Source organism: Trichogramma pretiosum, unplaced genomic scaffold, assembly GCF_000599845.2.
Source record: "Trichogramma pretiosum strain Unisexual culture from Peru unplaced genomic scaffold, Tpre_2.0 scaffold67, whole genome shotgun sequence".
Lineage (NCBI taxonomy): Eukaryota > Metazoa > Arthropoda > Insecta > Hymenoptera > Trichogrammatidae > Trichogramma > Trichogramma pretiosum.
The window spans coordinates 718,943-744,672 of NW_019641691.1; the positions used below are offsets into that span (position 1 = coordinate 718,943).

At 38.5% G+C, this 25,730-nt stretch overlaps 3 protein-coding genes across 4 annotated transcripts; 2 read left to right on the forward strand and 1 right to left on the reverse strand.

Annotated features, from left to right (window-relative positions):
- Positions 1 to 349: 349 nt before the first annotated feature.
- On the forward strand, positions 350 to 12,508 carry LOC106651048 (transmembrane protein 47). The gene is made up of 6 exons (XM_014369381.2): positions 350 to 830; positions 1,450 to 1,523; positions 10,328 to 10,514; positions 10,609 to 10,758; positions 10,845 to 10,907; positions 10,993 to 12,508. Exons 1-6 carry the CDS (start codon positions 776 to 778, stop codon positions 11,298 to 11,300), a joined length of 837 nt encoding a protein of 278 aa, XP_014224867.1. The 5' UTR covers positions 350 to 775; the 3' UTR covers positions 11,301 to 12,508.
- A 3,128-nt stretch (positions 12,509 to 15,636) lies between these two features.
- On the forward strand, positions 15,637 to 23,903 carry LOC106651115 (protein KIAA0100). Of its 2 annotated transcripts, none has more exons than XM_014369479.2 (17): positions 15,637 to 15,997; positions 16,079 to 16,397; positions 16,471 to 16,722; positions 16,815 to 16,970; positions 17,073 to 17,285; positions 17,355 to 17,622; positions 17,695 to 17,917; positions 18,001 to 18,119; positions 18,183 to 18,503; positions 18,584 to 19,014; positions 19,088 to 20,224; positions 20,306 to 21,284; positions 21,376 to 21,620; positions 21,700 to 22,106; positions 22,215 to 22,867; positions 22,947 to 23,179; positions 23,394 to 23,903. In XM_014369479.2, the coding sequence occupies exons 1-17, from the start codon at positions 15,939 to 15,941 to the stop codon at positions 23,676 to 23,678; spliced, it is 6,300 nt and encodes a 2,099-aa protein (XP_014224965.1). In that variant the 5' UTR covers positions 15,637 to 15,938; the 3' UTR covers positions 23,679 to 23,903. The 2 variants fall into 2 exon arrangements, with proteins under 2 accessions (XP_014224965.1, XP_023317636.1); XM_023461868.1 differs by having other exon boundaries at positions 17,776 to 17,917.
- A 104-nt stretch (positions 23,904 to 24,007) lies between these two features.
- On the reverse strand, positions 24,008 to 25,688 carry LOC106651116 (sesquipedalian-1). Its single transcript, XM_014369481.2, has 2 exons — positions 24,670 to 25,688; positions 24,008 to 24,588 (listed from the first exon to the last, which is right to left on the reverse strand). The coding sequence occupies exons 1-2, from the start codon at positions 24,961 to 24,963 to the stop codon at positions 24,235 to 24,237; spliced, it is 648 nt and encodes a 215-aa protein (XP_014224967.1). The 5' UTR covers positions 24,964 to 25,688; the 3' UTR covers positions 24,008 to 24,234.
- Positions 25,689 to 25,730: the final 42 nt, after the last annotated feature.

Consider the following 25,730-nt stretch of genomic DNA (forward strand, 5'->3'; position numbering starts at 1 on the left):
TGATTTCTGAAAGCTCATTAACTGAAATGCATCTGCGGTAAACCTGCGAGTCGCGATTATCGATCTACAATCCAGTCGGTGCACAGTGCACTGCAGTACTTGTTGCATCGCTCACCCGATTTGCCGGTCGCTGCCAGATTTTAGCGCCACTGCGCTCGATTTGGCATACGGCACGAGTAGTGCATATGGGCCGAATCGAGCGACATTTCTGGAGTTGCATTCAGGCGGCTATGCGATTGCAACAGGAGCCTTACAGGCTCCAATTTGAGCAGCAATTGGCAAATATCACATACTCGCGAGCTATGCCCCCGCGCTCAATGGCGGCGCTCGTTGTCTTGTGTTGTTGTTCTCTCTCTCCCGAGGCAGCTTGAATCGTACAAATCGTGATTCACGCGCAGTGCTCATCGAGAGATTCGAGTGCTCTCAATTCTCGCGTGTACACAGACACACGTAATATATATAGCTATAGTACAGCAGAGATAATTTGGAGGAGGATAAACCGAGTTTCTCCTATGCTTTGGGACGAGTAAAATCGCTGTAAGCGAGTGTAAACATCCACACCTTGGCTCGTGCAGTTCAGACCACGAGCATTAATCATCGTAAAACGTCATCACCCGCGCAGCTCGTGCAGCTGCTCGAAATGCCGTTGTATACATTCATCGACGACAGCGTTGTAGTATCGAGCTGACAACGATTCCGATATCAGAGTGACTTGTACTGTGCGTGCAAAGTGATATTTTGCTTCGGCTTCTACTGCTGCTGCTGCTGCTGATGCATGCGTGTGTCTGCTAGCTCAGCTAGTTTGTCTTTTTTTCATCAAATTCACAAACGTAAGTTTCTTTCTATTATTACGTTCTTGCCTTCAACTTTATACTACTCATTTCTATCCATCTTTTCTATATTAATTACATTTCTTGTATTTTATGCTTACAAGGATGAGAGGTAAAGGTTAATAAATTGTGACAGTCCTTGAATCAAATAAATTTAGAATACTTTTATTATCATACAGTAATATTTTACTGTTTTGAATTTACTGTGTAGAGTTGAATCAGTTTTTAATACACTTGTTGCTTCATTTTGAATTTTAACATGAATCAAATAATACTTTACATGAATTGTATTATACATATTTGAGATAAGTTAATAAAATTATCTATATAATTATACAATAATTTATAGGAATGTATTATTTTGCCTTTTTCATTAATTTTTGTGTTACACATGTAAGAGTATTCATAAACTAAATTTCTATTCATTTGTGAAATTGGATAAACATTTACAGGCCCAGTGAAATATCTATCAATTCTATCAATTCAACTTTTATTAATCTATTGTGTTAATCATTTTAATGCATATCTACCTATATTTACAGATCTAAAATCATAAAACTAAAATGGTATTCTAAAATTGAGATTTTAATTGCTCATTGAATTGTATTATTTATTTCAGTTACCAAATTTTTTAATTACAAAATGGCTCAAACAACTACTATTGAAACTGTAACCGTTACCCGGCCTCTGAAGGTAAGATTTCAAGTCAATTTTGTTAAGTTGGTTTTCATAAGGTTGATTGAAACAATGTATTTTCTACTTGATTACTTGAGCTTTTGTTCAATTATTAATAATATTTAATAATTAGAAATTATACTTCATTCAGTTCATTTGACAAAAATGTTGAAACAACAATACTTTTGATTATGCATATCAGCTGATAAAGTGAAATTTTGTTTATTCACTCTGGATACTAAAATGCCATTAGTATAATGTCCTTTGCAATCTCAGATATTTTCATGTACATATATATGTTTGTTTACATAATATACAAGCATAAGTAATAAATCACAATTATAACGCAGATAAGTAACAACTGTAAAAGAGTAGACAACACATGTAGGAAGGACGTTAATTCTCGTGTGACCCTCGTCGCGTAGGGGCTGAGATGCAGGAAAACATAGATAAGGATCGAACGCGAATCGCAGCTGGCAGACGCCAGAGGCGAAAACGTTGTAGTATACTGCATTATGTGCAAATTATGTAGCCGAAAAATAAGAGCGATAAAAAGTGCCTTGTACGGTATGGAAATCAGAAAGTTGAATGGTGTTGATTCGCGCAGCTCACACGCTCTCACGCATTATCGGGAACTTTAATACGTTCCACGCACACTCTCACCCGCGAAGCACGATGCGACCGGTGTCACGCCGTGCTCGCGTTAATTTACCTCGTAGCTACATCGATAAATTAAGATTATCAAAGAGCAGAATCACAATTTAAGATTTTATACAAGCCTTTTTTATCTTCGATTTATTCATTTTACAAAATATAGCGACTCAAGACTCGATTGAATAATCATCCGATACCCCTGAAATAAAACACAAGCAATACATTTTTCATTTCACTAAAAAGAACTTGCAAAAAATCAAGCACGTTAGACTGAAATAGATGTGACGCGTACAATGATTCTTTGTAATGATATTATGCAGCTGACAAATAGGGTACTCATATATACTTTGTTCAGTTACGTGTCGATAGATCTTTTCCAATTCCAATAGTTCGTACCATTGTATGAGCACACGCCTGGATTATTATAGTATTATGTACTATTGAAAATAGCAGGGAAAAATACGTTACAAAAGGTAAGATAAAGTTTGCGTTTCAAAAGATTGAGAGATATTTTATGTTAGAGAGACAAAGAAAGGAATAGAAAAGTTGAAATGTCGCTTCTTTCATGTCATTTTCAAGAAATTATTACGAGTTTCGCATCCGATTCAAAATCAAATTTTCTACTTAAATGTAAAAAAAATTGTTGTTGATCGCATTCGGAATATGTTTTAAAATAGATTGTCGTTAAAGAGTTCTCAGCATCTTCTTAAAAACCGTCTCTACTTTTCAGATACGTAAATAAAGCAAAAAGGATAATATTGAAATACGCGTTCATTTCCGTTAGTGACTCAGATCTACTTACGTAATTGATCTCAACTAGTGCTTTTGGAGTTTTATCAACTGAATGTATGAGCCATTATTTTTACTCATGATACGTACTTTTAAAAAAAATTAATTCAAGTTCAACTATTACAACTCAATCGTAAGAGTAAAATTAAAAACTGTTTAAACTGGAATCTATGCATCGAATAGTTCAACAATTATTAGTATCAATGTGATTATCCAATAAATGCAAAGAAAGAAAAAGCACAAGTAGCGATGAAAAAATAAATAAATGAACTACTGTCTTGGCATTTATATATACGAATATATTATTTATTTTCATATTATGATATCAAAAATCTCTTTTATGCAGAGATGCGTAATAATTTTAAAAAATAGATGTACTACATAGTACAGACAATTTTGGAGATGATTCATTCCCATAAGACACGAGACAAAGCTTACAGAATGTAGGGCGAGTGGAGTGAGCTGAGTGACTGTCATTATAAATTGGACGGTTCAACATTTTATTTTGCAATTACTAATGTTCTTCATTTTTCTAAAAAAATTTATTAATTCAAAGCTTGAACATTGTTTTAACATAATGAAAGAACATTCGAAGAACTCGTGGTATTATTATAAACGAAAAGTTTTGAATTAGTACTCCAAACATCTAGATACAAATTTATTCGTTCATTCAGTTGTAATGCGTGAGTGATGCACCGAATCAATGCGGACTTTCAGATAACTTTTACTTGTATATTTTGACCCGCATGTATCGCATGCTTGTTGGACTCTCTTATGCACCGAATCGATGTGGCTCTTGAGACTGCTCCTATGTTTAAACATTTTGCCGCACGTATCACATGAATATTTGATACCTTTATGCTTTACCGTGACATGGATTTTGAGACGATGTTTTTGTGAAAGTGTCCTGCCAAATACATCACATACATAAGAGATTTTATTGTGTAATGAATTGATATAGATTTTGAGACTATTTTTTCGGGTAAATGTTTTTTCACAAACACCACATGTATATCCGACACCACTGTGCACAGCATCGACGTGGTTTTTAAGATTGTTCTTATATTTGAATGTCTTTGTGCATTTATCGCATTAGTTGGTAATACAAAGATGTAATGATTTGACATGCCTAACCAGACTTACCTTAGTTGAGATATCCTTTCTGCATATTTCACATGTATGGGTTGTATTTTTATGCTCTGTACCGACGTGTGTTCTAAGTCTATGTTCGTTCTTAAACGCTTTTTTTGGTTATTTTGCTCAACGAAATCACAATCTAAATTCGAATTTGATTCTTCTGTAGTGTCGCCAACAAATTCCTGTTTCACTTTTTTTTTAGTTTCATTTTTATTAAATTTAGATTTTTATCGTTGCTATTTTTTATATTCTTCAAGTTATTTTGAAAATCATCGTCAATTTTCTTTACTCCTAATAAATCTATGTTGGGTTTGACGTGGTCGCATTCGACAACTATTTCCAGTTCTTCATAAAGTTCACTTTCATGGTTTTTGTTGGATTTTCGAAGCGACGTATCAGTAGGTTCCTTTTTCACTCTGAAATATTGCATGACCTTTCGGTGTGTGTGGCCCGTCATGGTGTTTTGCCAGGCATGGCATAGCGCTAAGCTAAACGATAAGCTTAGCTATACCGAGCTAGATCACACATACTTAAGTTGCAGGCGCACTTCGCATAGATACAGTTTTTTTTCAAAATAATGCTCTACGTCAGTCTTTTCGCGTATGTCATGAAAATTCGAAGTTATAAATGCAATCGGAGAAAAACTAAGTCGTTGTGTTTATATCATTGAAAGAATTACAATGTGTATCCAATGTCTAATAAACGGCAAAGATTTTTCCATCAATGATACATTATTACGAACAAAAGAGAAATTAAAAAATGATTCCTATGGTAAGCGCAAAGCGCATCGAGAAAGAGCTAGTAGTATACATTAAAACGAATGATATCAAGCTCATTTGGAGGAAAAACAGTCGAGATCCTAGAATTGATCGATCGTACGAAGAAAAGAGTAATATAAAATCGAATTGGAAAAAAACACAAGCCGCGTGCATACTACCGTTGAGCTTGCAAAGGTGAGCGTTGTTTTTGCAATTATACGCGCTGCAATAATTAGCAGGAACCAGAGGGTTACTGGCCCCCGTGTAGTACACGACAGTAGTAGTAGTAGTAGTAGCGCGGCATGGCGCGCGGTGACGATCGGCAGCCACGATAAGCGCAAAGCTCGCAAGCGGCACAGCACGTCATACGTTCGTTTACGCGCACGGCACATGCGGGGGCAACTTCTCTCCGTGTGCCTACGGGATTAAGGCGCTCGCACGCACACGCTAATGGGGTGGGTCCGCACACAGAGCGAGGCATCCCAGACGGCGGCGGCGGCGGCGGCGGTATAGGTACGGTAGATCATGCAGCTTGTGCGGCCGACGACGACCTGCATGCTGTGGCGCAGGAGCTTGCAGTCGTGTGTACGGTTGTTGTTGTGCCGCGCTGCCAATTTGCCACTCGCGCACGCCGTGACGTATATCATTATTATTATACTGATTCGCGCGAGCGCCGCCGACTCGATCGCAGTCTTATGGAGTTTCGCGGAAATCGAGGCGAGTGCGCACGCGCCTCCCCCTGCTTTTGCGCTGCGCTGCGCTCTCGAGACACACACTACCGACTACACCCACGCACACACGGACGGACGGACACGAAGTCGTAGTACTATTTGAGCCGAGCGGTAGTGCCTCCTAGGGCCTAGAGCCTATAGCGCCCAGGTCCAGCAGCGTCGACGCTTGCGTCTTCTGCGTACAACGCGCCAGCGAGTAGTGTAGCAGTTGCGGTCACCGCCGACCGAGCGTCGACCCTCCTCGTATATCAACCGTACAGAGTGTGCCGATTATAAAAGTACATATAGCGCCGTAGAAGGCTCGAGATAGAGAGAGAGAGAGAGAGAAGAGAACGAGTGAGATACAGTAGAAAGGAGGGAGGATAATCGCGTGTGCCAAAAGGTGCTGTCACGCGCACGACGATAACATGGCCGAAGTCGATGTAGTAAGAGCGAGTCCTCGGCTTCAGTAGAGAGCAGCGAGTCCGAGCCGCCAGCGCGCAGGAGTGTCAGCCGAAAACGCCGACGATGCCGCAGCGCTTGTGAATCGCGTCGAGACGAGCAACGACAAGCCACCGGCTACTCTGTGCGGGGGTGCTGTACGGAAAAAAAACGACGAGCCGTCGCTGCTGGTGGAACGCGCGCGCGCCCGAAAAGCGATCCCCCGAGGTAGCCGAGCGAGAGCAGTGTGCAGCAGCAAAATAACACACCAGGTCGAGAGCAGCAGTGGCCGCTACATGAGTCGTGGCGAAGCAGCAGCGGCAGCAGCGGCTTACATCCAGCAGCAGCAAGAGCAGCTGAGCTTGGCGGCCGCGGCCACGGGCTACCCCCTGGCGTCGTTCTCCTCGAGCGGCAGCAGCACCGACAGCGCCGCCAGCAACAGCAGCCCCACGGCCAAGCTCATCGAGCAGCAGAGGCGCCGGCTGGTAGTGGCAGCGAGCTCGAGTAGTGCCACTGGCCAGCAGCAGCAGCAGCAGCAGCAGCTCTTGCTAGGGGCCACCTGACGCGGAGCTGCCGAGCTTGCGGCTCGGTCGTCGGAGCGACCCAAATACTACCTCGCCACGAAGGAGCTGCTGGCCGGCGGCGAGCGACAGCTCAACGGCCGTTACCGCAAGCACCGCAACGCCGTCGACATGATCATGTACACGGTGGCCGACGACCACATGGCCGACACCGAAATCGCCCAGGTATATAAGCTCGATCAGCAGCAACCCACCCCGTCGAGCTGCGATATTTTCTCGCTTTTTTCCTTCCTTCCTTCGTTCTTCCACCCCCGCCGCCGCCCCCCCTCCTCTCGGCTTGCAGCTCGTTCACCTGCGCTTCTCTCCCTTCTCGCCTCTCCTTTCGACTCTTTTCCTATATTATACTACCCTACCCTCATCCTGTCGCCGAACGCCATTTGAAAAAGAGACTTGCGCAAGCTCCGATATCGCTGATCAGCCGGCGCGCGGGCTTCGCGACGATCAAAGATTTCCTGCGACCTGACGCGATAGCTGATGCACGGCTTTCGACCTGCATTACGAGCTCGAGTTTTATTATAGTCCTTGATCTGTGTGACTGAAATATAGCCCCTGGCCTATTAGATATTATATGTTTTACTCACCCTTATCTTTGTCATTAGGATGAATTTTCAATTATTTTAAAAAGTAGCTATGCATAATCCAAATTGACAGAGACCAATTAGGCTCATTATTTGGTAAATATATCCTGTTAACTTTCCGGCATGTAATGTACTTTGACTAGACTTACTATATATTCTTATCAGCAATAAAAAATGAGAAATCACTCGTACTGTTTTAAGATTTATATAATAGTAACCCAACAATGATTAAGTCAATTCGATTGGGTTTTTGTTATAGTAACTTGGTCAAATCTAGGAAGTTTAGTAGTTCGATGAGTTATTATTTACTAGCGGCGTTTCTCGCTCGCTAACGCTCGCTCGTTTATTATATACTATATATAGGCAAACTTTAAGAGGCATTCGTTACTTCAACTATGAATAAATCTCCGAAAATGAAATTATCCTTGATTAAAAACATTTTACATTAATGCAATGCGCGTAAAGTTCTGTCGTTAGAATTAGTAAAAAAAAAAGAGGATAAATTTAAAATTGGTCGATCTGCATGATTTTCAAACGTATCGATTCAAACACGCGCTTGCATACGTAGGGCGTACGTATGATTTGAGGTACCAATACGGCCGACAAAGTCAACGAGGGCCCTCCGAGCTCGTTTGACGCGCCTAGCGATGATCCTTTCACAAGCTGCATACAGCCGCGGCTCTCTTTCGAATGATTTGAATCATTTTAAACCGGTGCTTTAAACGGAAAAAAGTTCAAAGCTCGTAGAGAGCTTTCGCAAATACGGTTTGGCTGCAGCGCAACGTGCAGACAGTGAATTTCGGCGCGGACTTTTATAGGTCCGGTGCGCATTCATCGCGCTGCATCTCTACTTCTCTCTCTCTCTCTCTCTCTCTCTCTCTCTCTCTCTCTCTCAAACTCTCTCGAAGTCATTCAAACGCATTGCAAAAAGTGCATCCGTGTGTATACTCCATATACTAGGCATTCTTTTCTATATACCTTTTTTTCGGCTCCCTCTTGTAGTCACCTTTTTTCTTTCTTTCTTTCTCTATACTCTATATGCATACGATGTACACACGTATAGGAGCCTATATAATTGTTGCTCGCGAGAGTAGTGCAATGCAGCGCAGTGTGCAGTGCAGCACGACGCGGTCTTTGTTCCATTTCTTTGAAAGTCGAGGCTCGCTACTCTCCTTTTCACGTGTGTGCACTTACACGTGCGCAGCGTACGTTTAGGCGCATCTATACTGCATAAAATAATGCAGCAGTGTACATCGTACATAGCTGTATACATGTATTATGTCTACGTATGTGTGAGTGTGTGGGAGGGTTGCTCTAATTCTCACGACGCGCGCGGCTCGCTATAAGCTTTACGAGCTGGCCAAACGAACACGCGAAACTTGGGCGCCGTACACGCGCTTATGTACAAGCTGCTGCAGTCTCCGACGCGGGGCGCGAATAAAAAGCTATTTTACTTTGTACTTCAGTACTTTGTTTGCTTTCGTTTATATTCGTACCTGTACTTCATGGATGTACATAAATACACACACGGACACACATAAAGTACTACTCTAGCGGGTCAGAAAAACTAGGCTAGCTGGGAGTCGCCGTTATAGTCCTTAAAGATTTGAAAGAGTCGCGCGGTCTGAACCTAGACACGACGTCGTGTCATTTAATTGCTGCATGTTCGAAAACTCCGATCTCTTAGCGATCCTCGATACAGGATAAGTTTGAAATAAACGTATAGCTTAACATCAGTATACTACGTCTCCGAGCGCACAGATGGATGAATCCGCGCGCTATAGGGGCAAAAAAAGTTCACGTAAAGTATAGCGATTGAGAGACTTGTCTTCGTGCCAAGAAAATCGTCCGTTTCCCGGATTTACAGCTTTTTTTCAATATCTTTTCAGCTTATAGGCACCGATAATAATCAAGAAGTAATGCCTCGAGCGCGCCCCGTCTGCCAAGTGAAGCAGCTCTTACCCGAGACACGGTGACATGTGCTTCATTCAGACGCATCGCAATCGGGCCTCTCGAGACTCGGAGACACACGTTATATTACTGCTGATCATCTCGCTCGCTTATTCTTCTTCGTACTCTATTACGCGTTATGATGATTCAAAAAAGTTTTGCGAATAAAATATAACGTGAACGTAACACTTGCCACTTTTGATTTTCGCATTTATCTGCTACAAGAGTGCAGGTGTGGAAAAATCGAAGGGTAGGGAGAGGATCGATCGGAATTGCTTTTTCCGTAACGAGGACGAGAACACGCTCACTTTTTCTATAAATCTTTAGCTCTGTCCCTTTGTCTCCTCTTTCTCTCTCTCTCTTTCTCTCTTTCTGAGCTATACTAGACTTTTTTCCGTCGTATGTTCGCATTCAATCTTATCTATCCTCTTAGTAGCTCTACATCTTTCCTTTCCCGTTCGGCAATGAATTTTTCTTCTTTTTTTTCCGATCCTTTTTTCTTCTTTTTTTCCAAACCACCAGATTACTTTTATCACTGTGAATATTTTGGTTGACTTATGAACTCTAAGATACGACGCTGATAATGCACAAAAAGTTCTAAGGCTTTTGTTCTACATGAATAAAAAAACCTTAATTGCTACGTTAATATTTATACAGACTTATTGAACTTACTTTAGAAATGTTTAAAAGGCCTTACGAAATACCCTTTTACGTTAGCAGATTATATTATAATTGCTCGAACATTGCCGTTGTCCAATTTTTCCCTTATTGATCAGTCAAAAAGAGTTGATGAACTACAACTTCTAAACTATTATGTAAATTAACGATAGTGTGATATTTCTTAAAACAAAATATTAATTCAATTTTTATCGCATGTAAAGATGAAAATACTTAACTAACGAGTAAAATTTAGGATCGAAATTCATAATTACGAATATTACATAGTAAAAAAGAAAAGCAGATTTTTTAATGTGTTTTAATACGATTTTTACTAAGTATTTTTTTAATGACCTAATATTTGTTATTTTTGGATATCCACATAACTTTTTAGGATAATATTAAATAAAAATTTCAGAAATGTTTTTACCCTGGCTTACTCATAAGTATCTTTCAGTAATTACTTACGTGAAATTGAAAAATTGGGAGCGTGGTCCACAATCGGACCTTTTACGGGTAGTAAAATTTTACTCTTATACTAATGTTTGATTTTTTGTCTATTCATAGGTGATTGCATTCATATGCGGGGTAATCGTGATCCTCCTCATGATAATGGGCCTCGCGTCAACGGATTGGCTAATGGCACTGGGTTGGCGCCAGGGCCTGTTTGCTCATTGCATCGAGGAAGGTGCCCCAACGCCGTTACCTTTTAACATGGTCGATCCTCCCGGCTGCTATCAGGCTCGCGATGTTGGTTCGTGCAGAGAATATTACGATTCAATCAGTTGATCCGATAAAACGACTGCATTACTTCGGCTAATTAAACATTTAAACCTTGATAATTACAGGTTACATTAAAGCGGCTGCAGCTCTTTGTGTCGTGTGTTTGCTGGCTGACATAGTAGCGACAATATTGACGGGATTAGGTCTCAGATGTCAGGATCACTGCGACAAATACAAATACTATCGCTTTGCTGTTTTCGGCATGACCATTGCGCGTAAGTGACATGTTTGATCACTCGAACATCTTTAATCACTGTATAAATGAATTTGTAAAATGTATTTTCCTGAAAATATGTTACAGTGGTTACATTGCTGATAGCGTTGGTCATTTATCCTGTATGTTTCGCAGCCGAACTCAACTTTGGTAAGTAGAAAATATTGGAACAGATAATACCGCAAGTTTTCGGTGCGATCGATGAGCATGTTTTTATACAAATACGCTTTTTTAGGTAACCGAACGGTGTGGGAGTTTGGTTGGGCCTACGGAGTGGGCTGGGGCGCGGTGATCTTTCTGTTCGGTGGCGCGTTGCTACTGCTCTGCGACAAGGAGAGCGCCGAAATCTACTACAAGCAGCGCAAAATCGTGCGCGAGGAATTGAACAGCGGCGGCGGCGGCGGTAATTCGACGAGCGGCGCCAACAATCACAACAATCACCATCAGCAGTTCAATCACCACAACAATCACAACAACAGCAGCGGCATGATGCATCTGCACGGCGGAGGTGGAGGCGCGAGGGGCGGCACTCAGCTTGCCTAGTGGCATTGCTCCCTGCCCGATGTCGTTCTCTAGGCTCCCCTTCGGAACCGTCGTACACACGTAGCCAGCGAGTGACGTGATGATGCGACTCAATGTACGAGGACCAGCGGCGGCTTCAATAATGACCAGTTAACCACACACACAACAAGCGTAATACACACACTCTCTCAGCGTATAGGCCCTAAAAACTGCCAAGGGCTCTGAAATAATCTGAAAAAAAAAAAGAAAACTGTGCACCGACGTATCGTTTGATTTAGACGACGACCGCGGCAACCACGGCCACCTTAACAAGAGGCCGTATAAGCTTCTATAAATGCAGGACTTAATTATCGACATCATCGCTAATCATCATTAATCATCCCCATCACCATTTGCACCATCTCATAATATTGTTGCTAAATACTTTTTTTTTATTACGGTTGACGTCTCATCAACCCTATCGTTTGTACCTCCATCCTACATTCTGACGAATCTACTCCAGTATTTAAAACACTGTGTTTTCCACACACCGATCCCAAAAATGATCGCTCGCGTCCTCTTTTTTTCAAGTTTACATTTTCAATATGCATGCGGCTAAAGCTTCAAATAACAGTAGCATAATTTACCCGTATCTGCCATGTGCTAAGTGCCATGATTGAACTTTTCTTTCTTGGTTATTTTAGATTAAAATTCTCTTGGATCATTTTGCAAAAAATCAAACTTCCAGATTTGAAATCTAGAGATTTTCTTAAAGAAGTTTACGCGATATCTTACGTACATATTCTTTGTATGTTGATTAAAAGTTTGTAGCTATATTTTTTCATTTTTTTCGCTCTTAAAAGTGCCGCTTTGTAAAATGTAATCTATTTACCACCTAGTGTTTTACACTATATAGATCAATTGTAGATTCCATTCTTCTCTTTGCGTAACATTTTCTGAATGGTAAAAAAATTTTTGTCTCGTCAGTTTTCTGCAAATTTTGATTGACATTTTTAATTAAAAAGTATTCATTTTTACAAAGTAAATGAAATAATAATCAAATCGAACGATGCAAAAGACATACGTAAATTAAACGAATTTTTTATTTATAATTCTTTTTTTAAATATTTTTTCTTTTTTAGTGATGATACATATCATGTATTGGTTAAATATAAAATCATTGTAAGAAGTTGCTGTCGGACAACAGACGGTAGTAAAGTTAATTAAAATTTTTCGACGAAAAAAATGTATTTTTGTTCAATTCATTTTAATAATTTGTTTATCGTCGTTATATTACTTATTTAATCTCACATCACACAGCCGTGATTTTAAATTTATAGAAAAACTGCAATAGTATCGAATTTTTAAAATATTCCTTTAGTTCTCCATTCAATGAGAACATTGTTTATAAATTGTATATACTCTATGGTATACTATACTCATAATTTTTTAGTTATTTTTTAAGTTTAAGTTGTTTATACTTTTAAGGGTACAATGATTTCACATTTTTTGCTAATTTGTGTCTGAATTTTGTACTTTTATTTCAAACAACTATGTATATTTTCGTTTAAAGTGTTATTAACACATGTACAAACTATTTGTAACCATTTTCTCGAATTATCTTAAGTTACTTATGCAGTAAACGAAACTCCTACAACTTTGTTGAGTAATTAAATCTATTTAGGATACTGGAAATAGACGGATAATCTGCGTATCAATTACAATCTACGTATCATGGATTTAAGGCATTTAAATATAGAATTTTTTTATAATTATTCTACATACTCTACTTTTTTGCAAATATTTTTGGTAATTATGGTCATTGTATTGTAATTTTATACAAATTTATCCGTTTGAGACTTTTTAATCAATATATCGTAGAACATGCGAGTTATGAGAATGCAATTACATCCAATAATTAGAAAAGTGAATTCGACTATTTATACCAAGAAACTAGTCTTTGAAAAAAATGTATTTAGAAAGGTGAAAGATGAAATATCAATGACCATAATAGTTCAAAATAGTTGGCATTTAAGTTAAATTAAATTCTTAATCGTTGCAAGAAATTTCATTAGATTAGACCAACAAAATACCTGTAACCATTACTTTTTTTTGCCCTCCAAGTCTCTGTTCCATCTTGTCTATTTGCATAAACGCGAGTTTCTAAATATATTATCACCAAAGTCATACTATACTATCGCGTCACTGAATCTTCCATCAATCTTTAATTGGAAAGAAAGACGGAATAAATTAATAGCTAAGAAGTTAAGAAGCAAATGGAGCACAGTGTTTAAAAGTGTGAGTAGAGAGGCAGCTCGGGCAGGTTATAACCGATTCACTGTGTTGAAATAATAAATTTAACAAGATATAATATATGAACTGATGCATTACATACATGTAAATATTTTACAATATACAGATATTTTATAAATATATTTGTAATAGCGAGACGATCAGTGATTAATATGAAATTTTATCGCCATTCAAAACAAGTATTACGATTACATTAAGGATAATCTAAAAACTAGATAGATTATGCTCTGTAGAATTATTTGTCATCGACGATACTTCATTATCAATTTTGAAATTTTATTTTATTTTTAAAAAATATACGCTAATGTTATAACTCATGAATTGTTGAATGAATGAAAAATTAAAAAAAATTAGTGAAATAATCATGTACATCACACAAGTTCACGTTGAAATATAAAACGAAAAATGGGAAAAACACTAAGAACCAAAACTAAAATTAAATAATATAACTTAGTATTGCATCGAGATTTTTACGATACAGTTTAAGAATATGTTTTGCAGCAGTAATAATACTTTGTGTAAATTGCTCTACATTTAATTAAATGACTTCTAATTCTTAAGTATGATGTAACGTAACTAAGCGCCGATGTATGACCCGGAGAGCGTTTTTAAATTTTTATATCAAATGGTGCATTAGTGCCGTCACGAAACATTAAATTATACATAATAATTAAGTATCTTATAGACTCATCAATCATTTAGCTACATCAAAATAATCGTTAGTTCTTAAAACAGCGGTTATTCGTTCTTTTATAAAATAAGAAAATTATATTTTTTCGTCGAATGATGACCTATACACAAAAAACAATATCAAAGCATAAAATTTGATAAACAAGATTCAACCTGTTGTTATTAAAAATCATTTATGTATTACAAAGTAATCTTTAAAGTTGCAAAATAAATCATTTTCTACATCGTTAATCACTGTGCAGTTTTACAAATTGTTAATGCAATTAATTTACAATTTTGTTGCAAAATATATGAGAAGTACATCTGAATTCATCATTAAAAACTTCTTAAAGTTTTAGATTTTGTAATAATTTATTGCAGGATAAAATAATTTAAAGAGCTTTGTCTAAAAAATATATCACACTCTCTCAATTCAATAATTTCTTGCAAATTGATGCAAGATATCACAACTTTATACAAAGTTAAGAACATCATTATATATTATATTTAGAATTATATGTTTGTTAACACTGCCAATCACTGAAAAAACCATCAAATTACTCATTTCTTAATTTTTACTATTAAAAGCAAACATATCATCGCATATTGTAAAATCAAGAACCAACTCGTAGCGTTTATTTGAACGAAGGTTTTCCAAGATGTTAAAGTGATATTATTGCAGCTATATAAATATGAAAAAGAGCAATTATGAATTATGCAAATAGACAAATAGTATCGTACGTTAAAACTGTTTGTATATCACGCATACATCGATGTAAACACATGTCACACAGTATTGTACAAAGAAGTAAAATTATATACCATCTACAGAATAAATGTTTTTCATTTGATCATTTATAAATCCTATCATTGAATAATATATTTAAAGTATTATTGTATTTTTTCGGTGAAACGAAATTAAAAATTATTCAGAATTTTTAAAGCATAAAATAAAAGCAAGATTGAAATCCTGATAAAAATTTTGAATGAAACTAAAGATTTTTTTAATTAAATTTTTTGAATACTCCGAACGGATATTGTACGCTTCCAGTTTGAAAATAAAATTTGATTTATTAATTAAAGGAGGACCAGACTCATCAGACCATTTTTATTCGATTTTTGAATAATATAATTTTATTATTTTAGCGGAAATCGTAATTTTAAATTCCAAATCATTTAGTTTACCTCATGTTATGCTAGTCCTTATCGAATTTATAACTGCTTTGAAAACAATTTTTTTCTAATTAATAATGAACGAGCATTTGGATAAGCCTTCAACCCTCGCAATCCTCGTTACGTCAACTATATTCATCGTACACACTTATACCTTAGTTCGAGTTTTAGTGTGAGTGCGGCTCTTGTCAGTGTCTCAGACAGAAAATATTGTCAGTCTGTATTGAAACAGACAAGTGCGTAGTCTGCTGGTGATCGCATCGTTTTGAAAATATGACGTTGGAAATAACTTTAGGTTATTGGAACAGAATAATTGATTCTAGTTGTTTTTATTATTAATAAATAAAAAAAAAACACTATACGTAATACCAATGAACTTATCAGAAATGTAATACAGTTAGTCGTATACCCTAAATAAATAAACATACGTATTTCGTCTGATGGATCGATGAAATCTTAGACAAAATATGAATCACTTGAAACCTGTTTGTCGATGATTAATAAAAGCACTTGTTATTTTCGAAAATGATGGGGCTAGTGACCATTTTTTGTGTTTGTTCAATACTATATTGCATTTGCACTTGGTAACTACTCAGATGAATACTATAAACGGAATTTTTACTCAATATTATTCAATAGAAAATATATGTCTATTTAATTTTTAGGATTATACCAAAGTTTTTAGCTTGGCTTGTTAAACGAAAATGTAAAATTAATTTACAAGTTGGACATATATCTCTTCCTTATTTTAAATTGAGAGATGTCATCATTTTTACAAATGGTTTTACGGTTGAAATTGAAGAATTTAGTGTACGAAGCAGTCTATTTAGTAATGAAGTGGCCAAATTATTATCTCTTATGCTTCATGGAGTTAGAGTAGAAGTGAATGTTCCTGTTGTATCAGTTAGGCATGAAAACAATTCTAACAAAGTATTGGATTTCAGAAATGCCAAAGTACCTTCTTTCTTAATAACAGTTGTACAGGTTTGTACTGTTTTTACTTTTCAATCCAACTTCCTTTCAATTAACATATTATTTTATTTAAATGGTTCCATAGTTTTTAGCTATTAACATTGAAAATCTGAGTTTATTTTCACTTGGAAATGGTTGGCTTGCAAATGTAAGTGCAGAAACCTTAAGTCTTGATGGTAGTGTTGTTCATGGAGCTCGTACTCTGCTTGGAAGCGCTACTATTGGAAATGGGACCATGAAACTACTTCGTCATGCCTCAGATGCATGCTTAGCTCAAATAAACTTGGCCGGTACTGTTGAAGCTACTTTAAAAGCTCAAGGAGAATTATCCTTGGAGGTAATAACTTTTTCCAATAAATAAATTTCTCTTTGATCAAAAATCTGCAAACTTCTATTTCAATATTGATGATTATTTCCATTTTCACATAGAAATTATTTATTGGCATAACTCACACAGAAGGCTGTGGCGGTGTAGGTCTTTTACAATTTTTAAAAGATAGAAAATCATTAGATCCAGGACCAACAAATAAAACAGCAGCATTCAGCGATGATTTTCTAGCCAGATTTGCTCCTATTTTACCTAAGGTTGTTATTGCTGAATGAATTGCTTTCAAATTCTTAATTAATCCAAATATTAAAATAAATGTAAATAAAAAATTTATTAATATTATTCTATTTTATAATTAGAGTCTATTAATAAAACTTGGTAGTTCATCAATCATTGCTGGACGTGAAGATGGTTCTCACATTGGTTTAGAATGTATAATGAAAAGCTTACAAGCTAATGCCAAATTTCAACCAGGGGGCCCGCAGTTTCATTTAGCCTTGAATACAGAAGGCATATCAGTTCGAGGAAAGTTACCAGTTTTATCTTTAAGATCCATGTCAATAGAATCAAAGGTACTGTTTAACTATAAAGTTAAATAAAGTAAAAATTGCTATTTTTAAATATTTGCAAAAATGTTTTAGTTGGATAACAATGTGCTCAAGATTGTTACACAACTAAGTAACTTGTCAATGACTTATGATCATAAAGATTGGGAATCAATTGTCGTCAGTGGCGCTAGAGATATTTTGAAACCAGATATTAATTACTCCTCTGAAAATAGATTTTCATGGCTTGAAGTACAAACTAGCACAGAATTATATGAAGGATCATTATTTGTAAAACTTCCTGATGTACAAGAAACCTCCTGCTCAGTATCTCATGTTAAATTTTCAATGGGAAGATCAAATAGTGAGTAAACAACCGAAAAAGATAAATAATAATTTTACAATGATTTTTATTAATTTTTTATTATTTCATTAGATGAAAGTTTAGATTGGAATACAGAATTAACTCTAGAATCTTTGTGCTGCGCATTTAATGGTACATCCAATACTGTTCCAGAAGCAAATCATCGTTGGGGATGCCCTGTTTCCATTGGTGTTTTTCTCGCGACGACCCGCAGCAATGCAATCGGAATAGTAATTGATAGCTTGCGAACAGAATGGAGTTTAGAATTGGCAAGATTTCTAGAACGCGGATTACAGTAAATGAATTCATTTATCTTAACAATAGATTATTGACGTGTTAAAAATATAACTTTTGATGTCTGACAAATATTTGTTTTAGATATTGGAAAGAACACAATGCTTCAATCAATACTGGAAAAGATAAACTCGCGAATGAAGCTTTACACATTAACTTGAAAGTTTCAAATTGCAATCTTTTCTTCATAGCGGAAAATGAATGTAAGTCCAAGATACGAGAAGATTCGTTTGAAATAATGAATTGAAAAATTTATATTTTCACAGTGGCGATCATGTTGCGCCTTGACGAAGCTACCGTTGAACGGAATATCAAACGATTTGCTGGTGTCGCTGAAGGACTTTGTGCTATCACTTTGAATAAAAATGAGCCGATAATTTGCCAGCATGCAAAAGCCTTGACTCGACCTTTTTTTTCAGTAAGAAAGAGTAAAATGTCCCTTACATCGAGCGCAATTGACGTTAGTTTTGACGATACCAATTTAGCATGGAGTCCAAATTTACATTTACGTTTGTTACAATTATGGGAGGAGTCAGCCAATTTCCGAGGAACATTTGGTCAACGAGAAATAGTAACTTCAGTAAACGGTAATTTTTAAAAAACATTTTAACATCGTGCGTGTAAACATAAAAACTAATGTTTGAATAAATTTGAAACTATTTTAAAGAATCTAAAACAAAGCGGGCCCTTGACATAATGTGTACCGGAGGCATTATACTCTCGATCGACATATCGCCGCGACACTTTTTGGAACTGTCGTCCGATCATTTACGATGGTCGCAAGGCGAGTGGAAATTGCGTTACCTGCGCGTAGCCTTGGACATGGCTGACATTATAACGATGGAAGGATTCAAATTGATTCGTTTGGCCGACAACGAAGAGGTTCGCCTGGAACGACAGAATAACGACGGCTTCGAGCTGGAATGGAATGAAACCTGGGAATTGAACATCGAAATGGCAAAAGCCTGTTTTCCTCACGAGCATCAGTTTACCGAGGCTATTCAAAATGAATTTGTTAGCATCAGAAAGTGGCTCAAGGAAATACACTCGAGCGGCAAGCCAAAAGACAATCCTCTACCCTGTGATCTAGTCATTAAGGTGAACTGAAGTGTATAATACAACGAGTCGAACCTAAGACCATTTTTATCATTGATTAATTTTTTCCTTTTAGATAAAACAATGGATTTTCGAGGTGAGCGATGACCCGTTCGAGGTACGTTTACGCGATAACTACGAGTTACTCGAAGACGAATACAAAGAAAGCTTAAAGCGACAAGCTATGTTGGATGCCAAAGTTCAAGAGTTCTGCCGAGCTCATTTACTCTTGCCTCAAGGCAAAGTCGAAGAGCTGTATGCCAGCCTGCACAAAAAGAACGCGGAAATCTATGTTCAACGTTGGAAGCAGATGCAACGCACCGGTCCCGCGCGAACGCGTCTCTTTACCTGGACGATGACCGACTTGGAGATTCTCGTGCTGGCCGATCCGTCGGTTCACGGACTGGAAAAAGCCACGCAGGCCCTGCAAGAGATGGACAGCGAGTCTCCGTGGCCGGAGGACGGTCTCGAATTCAACATCTTGTGGGTGCGCGGGATCGCTCTCAAATGTCTCGAATGGCGCCTGCAGTTGCGCGACTTTCCCCAGCCTCTGCTGCTGGTCGAGGGTCTGAGCATTTGGGGACGCTTGGCCGGGGCCGAGGCTCTCGCGCCGCCGCGCGCCAAACGCAGCGTCCGCATCGAGGTCGGTGCTCCCTGGGACGACATCGTCATCGAGCGCGGCATGACCTCCCTCAAATACTACCACGATCTCAACTGGGACATTAACAAATTCCGTTACGCTTTCGGCCCGTGCTGGGAGCCTGTCATTGCCCAGTGCAACTTGAGCTTCGAGAAAATCATACATCCGTCTCGAGACCCGTCGCCTCCGCTACCTTTCTGGGACAAGATGAGACTCATGTTGCACGGTCGGCTCACTCTCTGCGTCAAACAACTCACGGTGCTTCTTCATGCCTCGCTCGACCCGTACAATACGACCGAAGAAATGGAGCTGACTTGGTCGAATCTCGAGCTTGACTGGACTCTCGGCAAAATAATCGTCAAGGGTAATCTCGATGTTTACGTCAGAACAGCTAGCAAATACGACGATTGTCGACTATTGCATTTGCCCAATGTCAAGCTCCACATCAAACTGGCTTGGGTTTGTCTCGGTGATGCGCGGGATCATCATGCAGCCATTCCTTGTGCTCCCGACAAGTTACCCGAGTACTCGAGCAATCAACAGCACGACTCTTTCCGCGCCTTTCGTTCTCAGGTAAAATCGTCGTGCGATATCGCTTACACTTGTATGAATGATTTATGTCGGACGATTCGATAACGAGCTTTATTTTTGCAGAACCTTAACGTGAGCCTGTCGTTGGAAACAAAACTAACGGGCTCGCCGACACTGAGCAGTGCACCGACCGCCGTTTTGTACGGCAGCACCCTGCGATGGTTCGAGAGCCTGAAATTCATACTCTCGGGGGTGACGAGGCCGACTCGCAAAGGGCCGCTCTTCCGCAATATTCGACCGCGAAAGAAGCAGCTGAGCCGCCACTACCGCAAGATCCGACTGACGCTGGCGTTCCATCGCTTCCACGTGAGCTACTGGATGTCGGCGGCCATGCAGCGGGGCTTCGAGGTGACCGGGGGCAGGCTCGCCTGCAGCTCCGAGCACTGCCTGACCCTGCACCCGATCAACGACGGTCTGGTGCACCGGCCGCGCGCCGAGTGGTCCGTCGTCTACATGAACTGCGAGCTGCACGACGCCGAGATCTGGCTCAAGAGCGCCCTCATGGAGGGCAAGAAGAAGGCCTCGCTGCGCGAGCCCGTGCAGAAGTGCTACTGCCTCAGCGTGGCCAAGGTCAGCTACGGTCGCGAGGCCATGGTCGCGGGTGCCAGCGGCGACACGCCCATCCACCACCTCGTCGTGCACGATCTCAAGGGCGCCTGGACCGAGACCAATCGCGACGTCGTATTCGCTCTCTTCGATTCTTTCATCAAGACGCAGCAGCTCAAGAAGAACCTGTCGACGGCGGCTCTCAAAGGTTTTCATCGCGAGAGCAGCTCGACGCCTCACAAAAATCGGCAGAGAAACGCGATCGAGGCCACGCAAGGCACGCCCGCTCAAGCTACGACCAACGCCGTCGCTGCCTCAGGAAGTAAGCCTCAGCAACAGCAGGGCGAGGCGGCTAACATGTTGCAGAGACTCATCGCCGAAGCAGCCAACAAGCCTGTGGCTTTCAGCGACGACACGTCCGTTCAAACGCGAGGTCAGCAATTGCGTGGCTTGGCAGCTTGCAATCAAGACGACGTGATTCACAAAAACTGGCTGAGTATGCAATCTTCGCTGCTAAAGTCATTAAGGCTAACTTTTGTACTCCGCGTTTGCAACTCTATGCTTATAATCTCATGCTTTATTTCTAGTTGCTCTCGTCAATAGTCAGGTGTTACTCAAGGGTATAGAAACTCGCGGTCACGTCATTTTGTCAGCGGCTAAAGCTGAAATACTTCAGAGGGTTCATCGGCCTGTTTGGCGAGAACGAACCCTCATGTCCAAAACGACCTGGGTTGGCTCTTTGGAGTGCATGCAGTATTACGCTACCGTTAATGCTAATACCGACGAAAATATCGACTCTGACATCACCTGGTTAACTTTAGATAACATTCAGGTACTTAAATTTGAATATTCATAATTTTTAGCTCGCACTCATTGTGTGAAAGTGATCTAGAAATGTTACGTGCTTTCAGGAAAAAGATTCTACAATAATAGCCGGTCTACCGGATGTTCCGGCATTGGTAGGTTCAGGTCAAAGTGTGGGTGGTGTCGTAAGCCAAACGGTTGGCGGTGCAGGTGGCCCTCAACATCAATTGCAGCGAATCGTATCGCGTTGTAAGTGTGAATTCTTCTACGTCGGTTACGGCCAATCGCCCGATGCTGTTTCGCTCGACGAAGTACCGGCGCCGCCTTGCGAGGAGATCAGTCCTTGGGAACGCAAAGACCTCTCGGCCGCTGATGCCTTCACTCTCATGCATCATGATCTCGACGTATGCACCAATTCTCTGCAGTATACCATGTTGCTTGATATAGTTAATAATTTATTACTCTACGTCGAGCCCAGAAGAAAAGAAGCATTGGAAAGATTGCAACGTATGAGGTATGGCTGCCAAATAAGTAGCCGCTTGTAGAATTAAGCACGAATCGAGTGTTCATTGATTGAAATTATACATTATGCAACTAAAATTTGCTATTTACTTTTGCTTAGATTTCAGATGCAGTTGATTTCTGAAGAAGATCAGAAAAGGCCTATTCAAGAGCGTCAAAATATTGTTAGAGGCCTATTGTCAAAATTGCGTCGCCTTGAGAAAGAAACCTACCTAGTTCAGAAAGCTTTAGCGGAAGATCCGGAATGCAAAGAGCTACTCTTAGAAATGGAGCGACTTGAGCAACGAATATTCGAATGCAAAGAAAAGCTTAGTGCTAAAGCTGAAGAACTTGATGTCATGCTCAGCTGTTACAAGGAACAAACTGCTCCAGCTGCAGCATCAACAAGCCTTAAAGACAAGCCAGCGGCTGTGGCTAGGGCTGCTGAAATTTGTTTCAAATATGCTCAATGGAGGCTGACCGATGCAGATGGTCAGTTGGGCATCGCTGATTTACAACTTACCAATTTTCTTTACACTAAAACCAGTAAAACAGATGATTCAGTGGAGCACCTACTAGAATTAGGATATGTTCGCATGAAAAATCTCCTGCCTAATCAAATTTATACCGATGTATTGACACCAACTGAACTACAAAATAATATGCCTATTGATAGACAACGTGCCCTCAGGGTTTTTTGTAGAGAGAAGGCTCCTGTTGCTGGTATCTCTGTCAAAGAACATTTTGAAATTAATGTTGTACCATTAACAATTGGTTTGTTTGAGCTTTGTTTTTACTTATTTCATTTTTTTTCAAATGAATCGAGATCAATAATCATTTTTTTTTGCTACAGGACTGACCAAAAAATTTTTCAATACAATGTTAAAATTTTGTTTTCCTGAGAGGGATCCAGATGGAACTGAAGATTCATCTGTTGGAACTGAAGAACCACTGCAAAGAGACTCTTCTTTTTATGTACCAATGGAAAGGAGAGAGGATGTTGAAAAAATGAAAGAACGAGCAGATAAAAATAAATTGTTCATCTACATAAAAATTCCTGAAGTACCTGTTCGAGTTTCTTACAAGGTAATATCTGTTTATTTTTATTTTTATGTTTAATTATCTTTATGTTTACGAGTGATGAAGAAACTTATTTGCTACATGGAGATTTGAAATGAATATAAAGATGATGCATGACTCTAATCAAATGATTCTAGAGATTAGTGTGTTGAGCATATTTATGCATAGTTAACATTATTCTTCAATGTAATACTGAAGTATTATTATTTTTCAATCATAGGGTTATAAAGAAAAAAATTTAGAAGACGTTCGAGATATTGCACTGGTAATTCCAACATTAGAATATCATAATGTGACATGGACTTGGCTTGATCTTTTACTGGCCATGAAAAGTGATTCAAGACGTGTAATTTTAAGTCAAGCAATTAAACAAAAATTACAAATAAAACCAAGAGTTCCCCAAGAAGAAGTTCAACCTCAAGAAGAAGACAAAGCTCGATTATTACTTGGATCTAGACATTTACCTGGTGAAGGCAGAAAAAAAAGTGTATTTAAATTCAAGTGAAAAAAAGGTATTCATAAGTCACACAAACTAATGATTAGGCAGCAAAAAATATATTTTTGTCAACTTTTAATAAATTGAATAATCACAATGGTATTTTTATTTGTAATATTCTGTTTTCATACAAGAATAGTTATAGTAGTTGGAGAAGGAAGTTAAGAACAATATTGATGTCAGTAAAAAATACTTGAAAAATGTAAATAAATAATTTTACTTTGTTTTCGTTAATTCTTTTGTTTAAATGTAGTTCTTCTCTTCATATTTTAATATCTATCTTATGACAGTTCTGAAAAATATATTTATCAAAGTAGAAGGTTGTTAAGTAACAAAAATTTGTTTTGAACCATAACATTTATTTAATACTTTAAGAATCAGCTGTTCATGAATAGGACTACTCAAATCCCACATTTGTATATTTTAAAGAGTTAAATAACAAATATTGTACATGAAGATGTCATTGAATGAAAATTTGTGCGGTGGACTGAGTTTTTAAAAAAATAACTTTATGTATAATTTATTCGTACATTTGTAGTCTTGTGAGTATTTACAGATCTTATGACTATAGTATTATTAAAGGTGCATCTGCATTTCTTTTTGTATGCCTCCACTTGTTGAGGTCTGATAAAATTTTTCTGCCATACATAGTATGTATTTCTCGAAAGGACACTTTTGTTCTGGGTAAATTTTCTGTTCTACCAGGTGCTGATCTAACACTTTGAGATCTATGGTGCGATTCTGATCTGTTAAATGGATTGTGTCTTTGTCTTGGAGGAGGTTTGGGTAACTCGACAGGTGCTGTTACTGCAGGCTCTTGTTCAACTGCATCTAGTTGTCTTTGTAATTCAGCAACCATAGTTTTCACATAATCATAGCTAGCACATGCTAAAGCTTTCATCCATTGTTCCATTGATTCCTAAAACAAAGAAGAAATGAGCTCAGAGTTATTAAATTTTCACGCTTTGCAACGCAGCATGTATATGAGAATATTTCAAACCTGTGACTCAGCAGCAAGGATGTAACTTCGGTTGTTCGCTCCATGGAAGACAATCTTGAAACCAAACTGCTCATCTTCGTCAGCCAAATCAATAGTGTACCCTTCAAGTACTATCATGCCAAGAGGTTCTTTGTCACCTCGTTTGTCGAAATAGAACAAGATGTTACCTTTTAAAACAAACCAGCGTCTTTGGTATGTGCGATTAATTTCACCACGTTTGTTGAGCCAACCCTCGCGATCAACCGATGAAGGAGAAGTAGCAAAGGCAATCATATTTTTCTCGTTACACTTCATCTCGCGATTGAGACCAACGTAAAACTTCGCCAGCTTGATAAAACTTCAGATACGGAGATGCGTGCAACAACGACTTTCTATGATATCATCAAAGAAACATCGTCGCTGCCGCAAGTCCTCTACGACTTTCTGATCATCTTAACAATCACTTGATACAGTTTATAATAAATAAATTACTAATGTACTAATAGCACTCTAATCCACAGTCACGGGTTAAGATGTAAAAATAAACTGAGACCAAGTGAGCAGGTAAATCACTATACAATAACACTTTACAGGTAGTATTTGTAGGTTAAGGTTTCACAATTGACACTTGACGTTTTGTTCTAAAATATTGGTAATTTCGTGTCTTTGGATAATGGATTTGGTCAATGTTCTTTCGAAATCAATTCTTACTTGAAGACGGCAATTGTAGAAAATAGTAAATAAACAAAAATGGAATGAAAAATTATTCCTCGAGTGCAATGATGATTTCCTTATACATTGGTAGCATGAGACTCATGATTAATACGTATATATGTAAATGAGTTTGAAGAATACTTAAAAATAATAATAAATATTTTAAATGGTGACGGTCAGTGCATCTACGAAAACTGCATCAACTATAGCGTATTGTCCGAAATATATCATGTACATACACACCACAACACCACACCTTTTTAAGTTTATATTTCAAACGTATTTTAAAAATTTTTATTCGAGATGAATATAGCAGAAAAAAAGTCACGACAACAAAACGAAACACATTTGCACAACAAACATCATAC

Bases quoted from the DNA above. Each gene is read 5' to 3' on its own strand.
- LOC106651048 (XM_014369381.2), top strand. From the start codon at position 776: ATGCGTGTGTCTGCTAGCTCAGCTAGTTTGTCTTTTTTTCATCAAATT. The intron at 10,515-10,608 runs GTTCGTGCAGAG...TGATAATTACAG, and splicing joins CTATCAGGCTCGCGATGTTG to GTTACATTAAAGCGGCTGCA. The intron at 10,759-10,844 runs GTAAGTGACATG...AATATGTTACAG, and splicing joins TTTCGGCATGACCATTGCGC to TGGTTACATTGCTGATAGCG.
- LOC106651116 (XM_014369481.2), bottom strand. From the start codon at position 24,963: ATGAAGTGTAACGAGAAAAATATGATTGCCTTTGCTACTTCTCCTTCA. The intron at 24,589-24,669 runs GTTTGAAATATT...TCTTTGTTTTAG, and splicing joins TCCTTGCTGCTGAGTCACAG to GAATCAATGGAACAATGGAT.
- LOC106651115 (XM_014369479.2), top strand. From the start codon at position 15,939: ATGATGGGGCTAGTGACCATTTTTTGTGTTTGTTCAATACTATATTGC. The intron at 15,998-16,078 runs GTAACTACTCAG...TTTAATTTTTAG, and splicing joins CTATATTGCATTTGCACTTG to GATTATACCAAAGTTTTTAG. The intron at 19,015-19,087 runs GTGAACTGAAGT...TTTTCCTTTTAG, and splicing joins CCTGTGATCTAGTCATTAAG to ATAAAACAATGGATTTTCGA.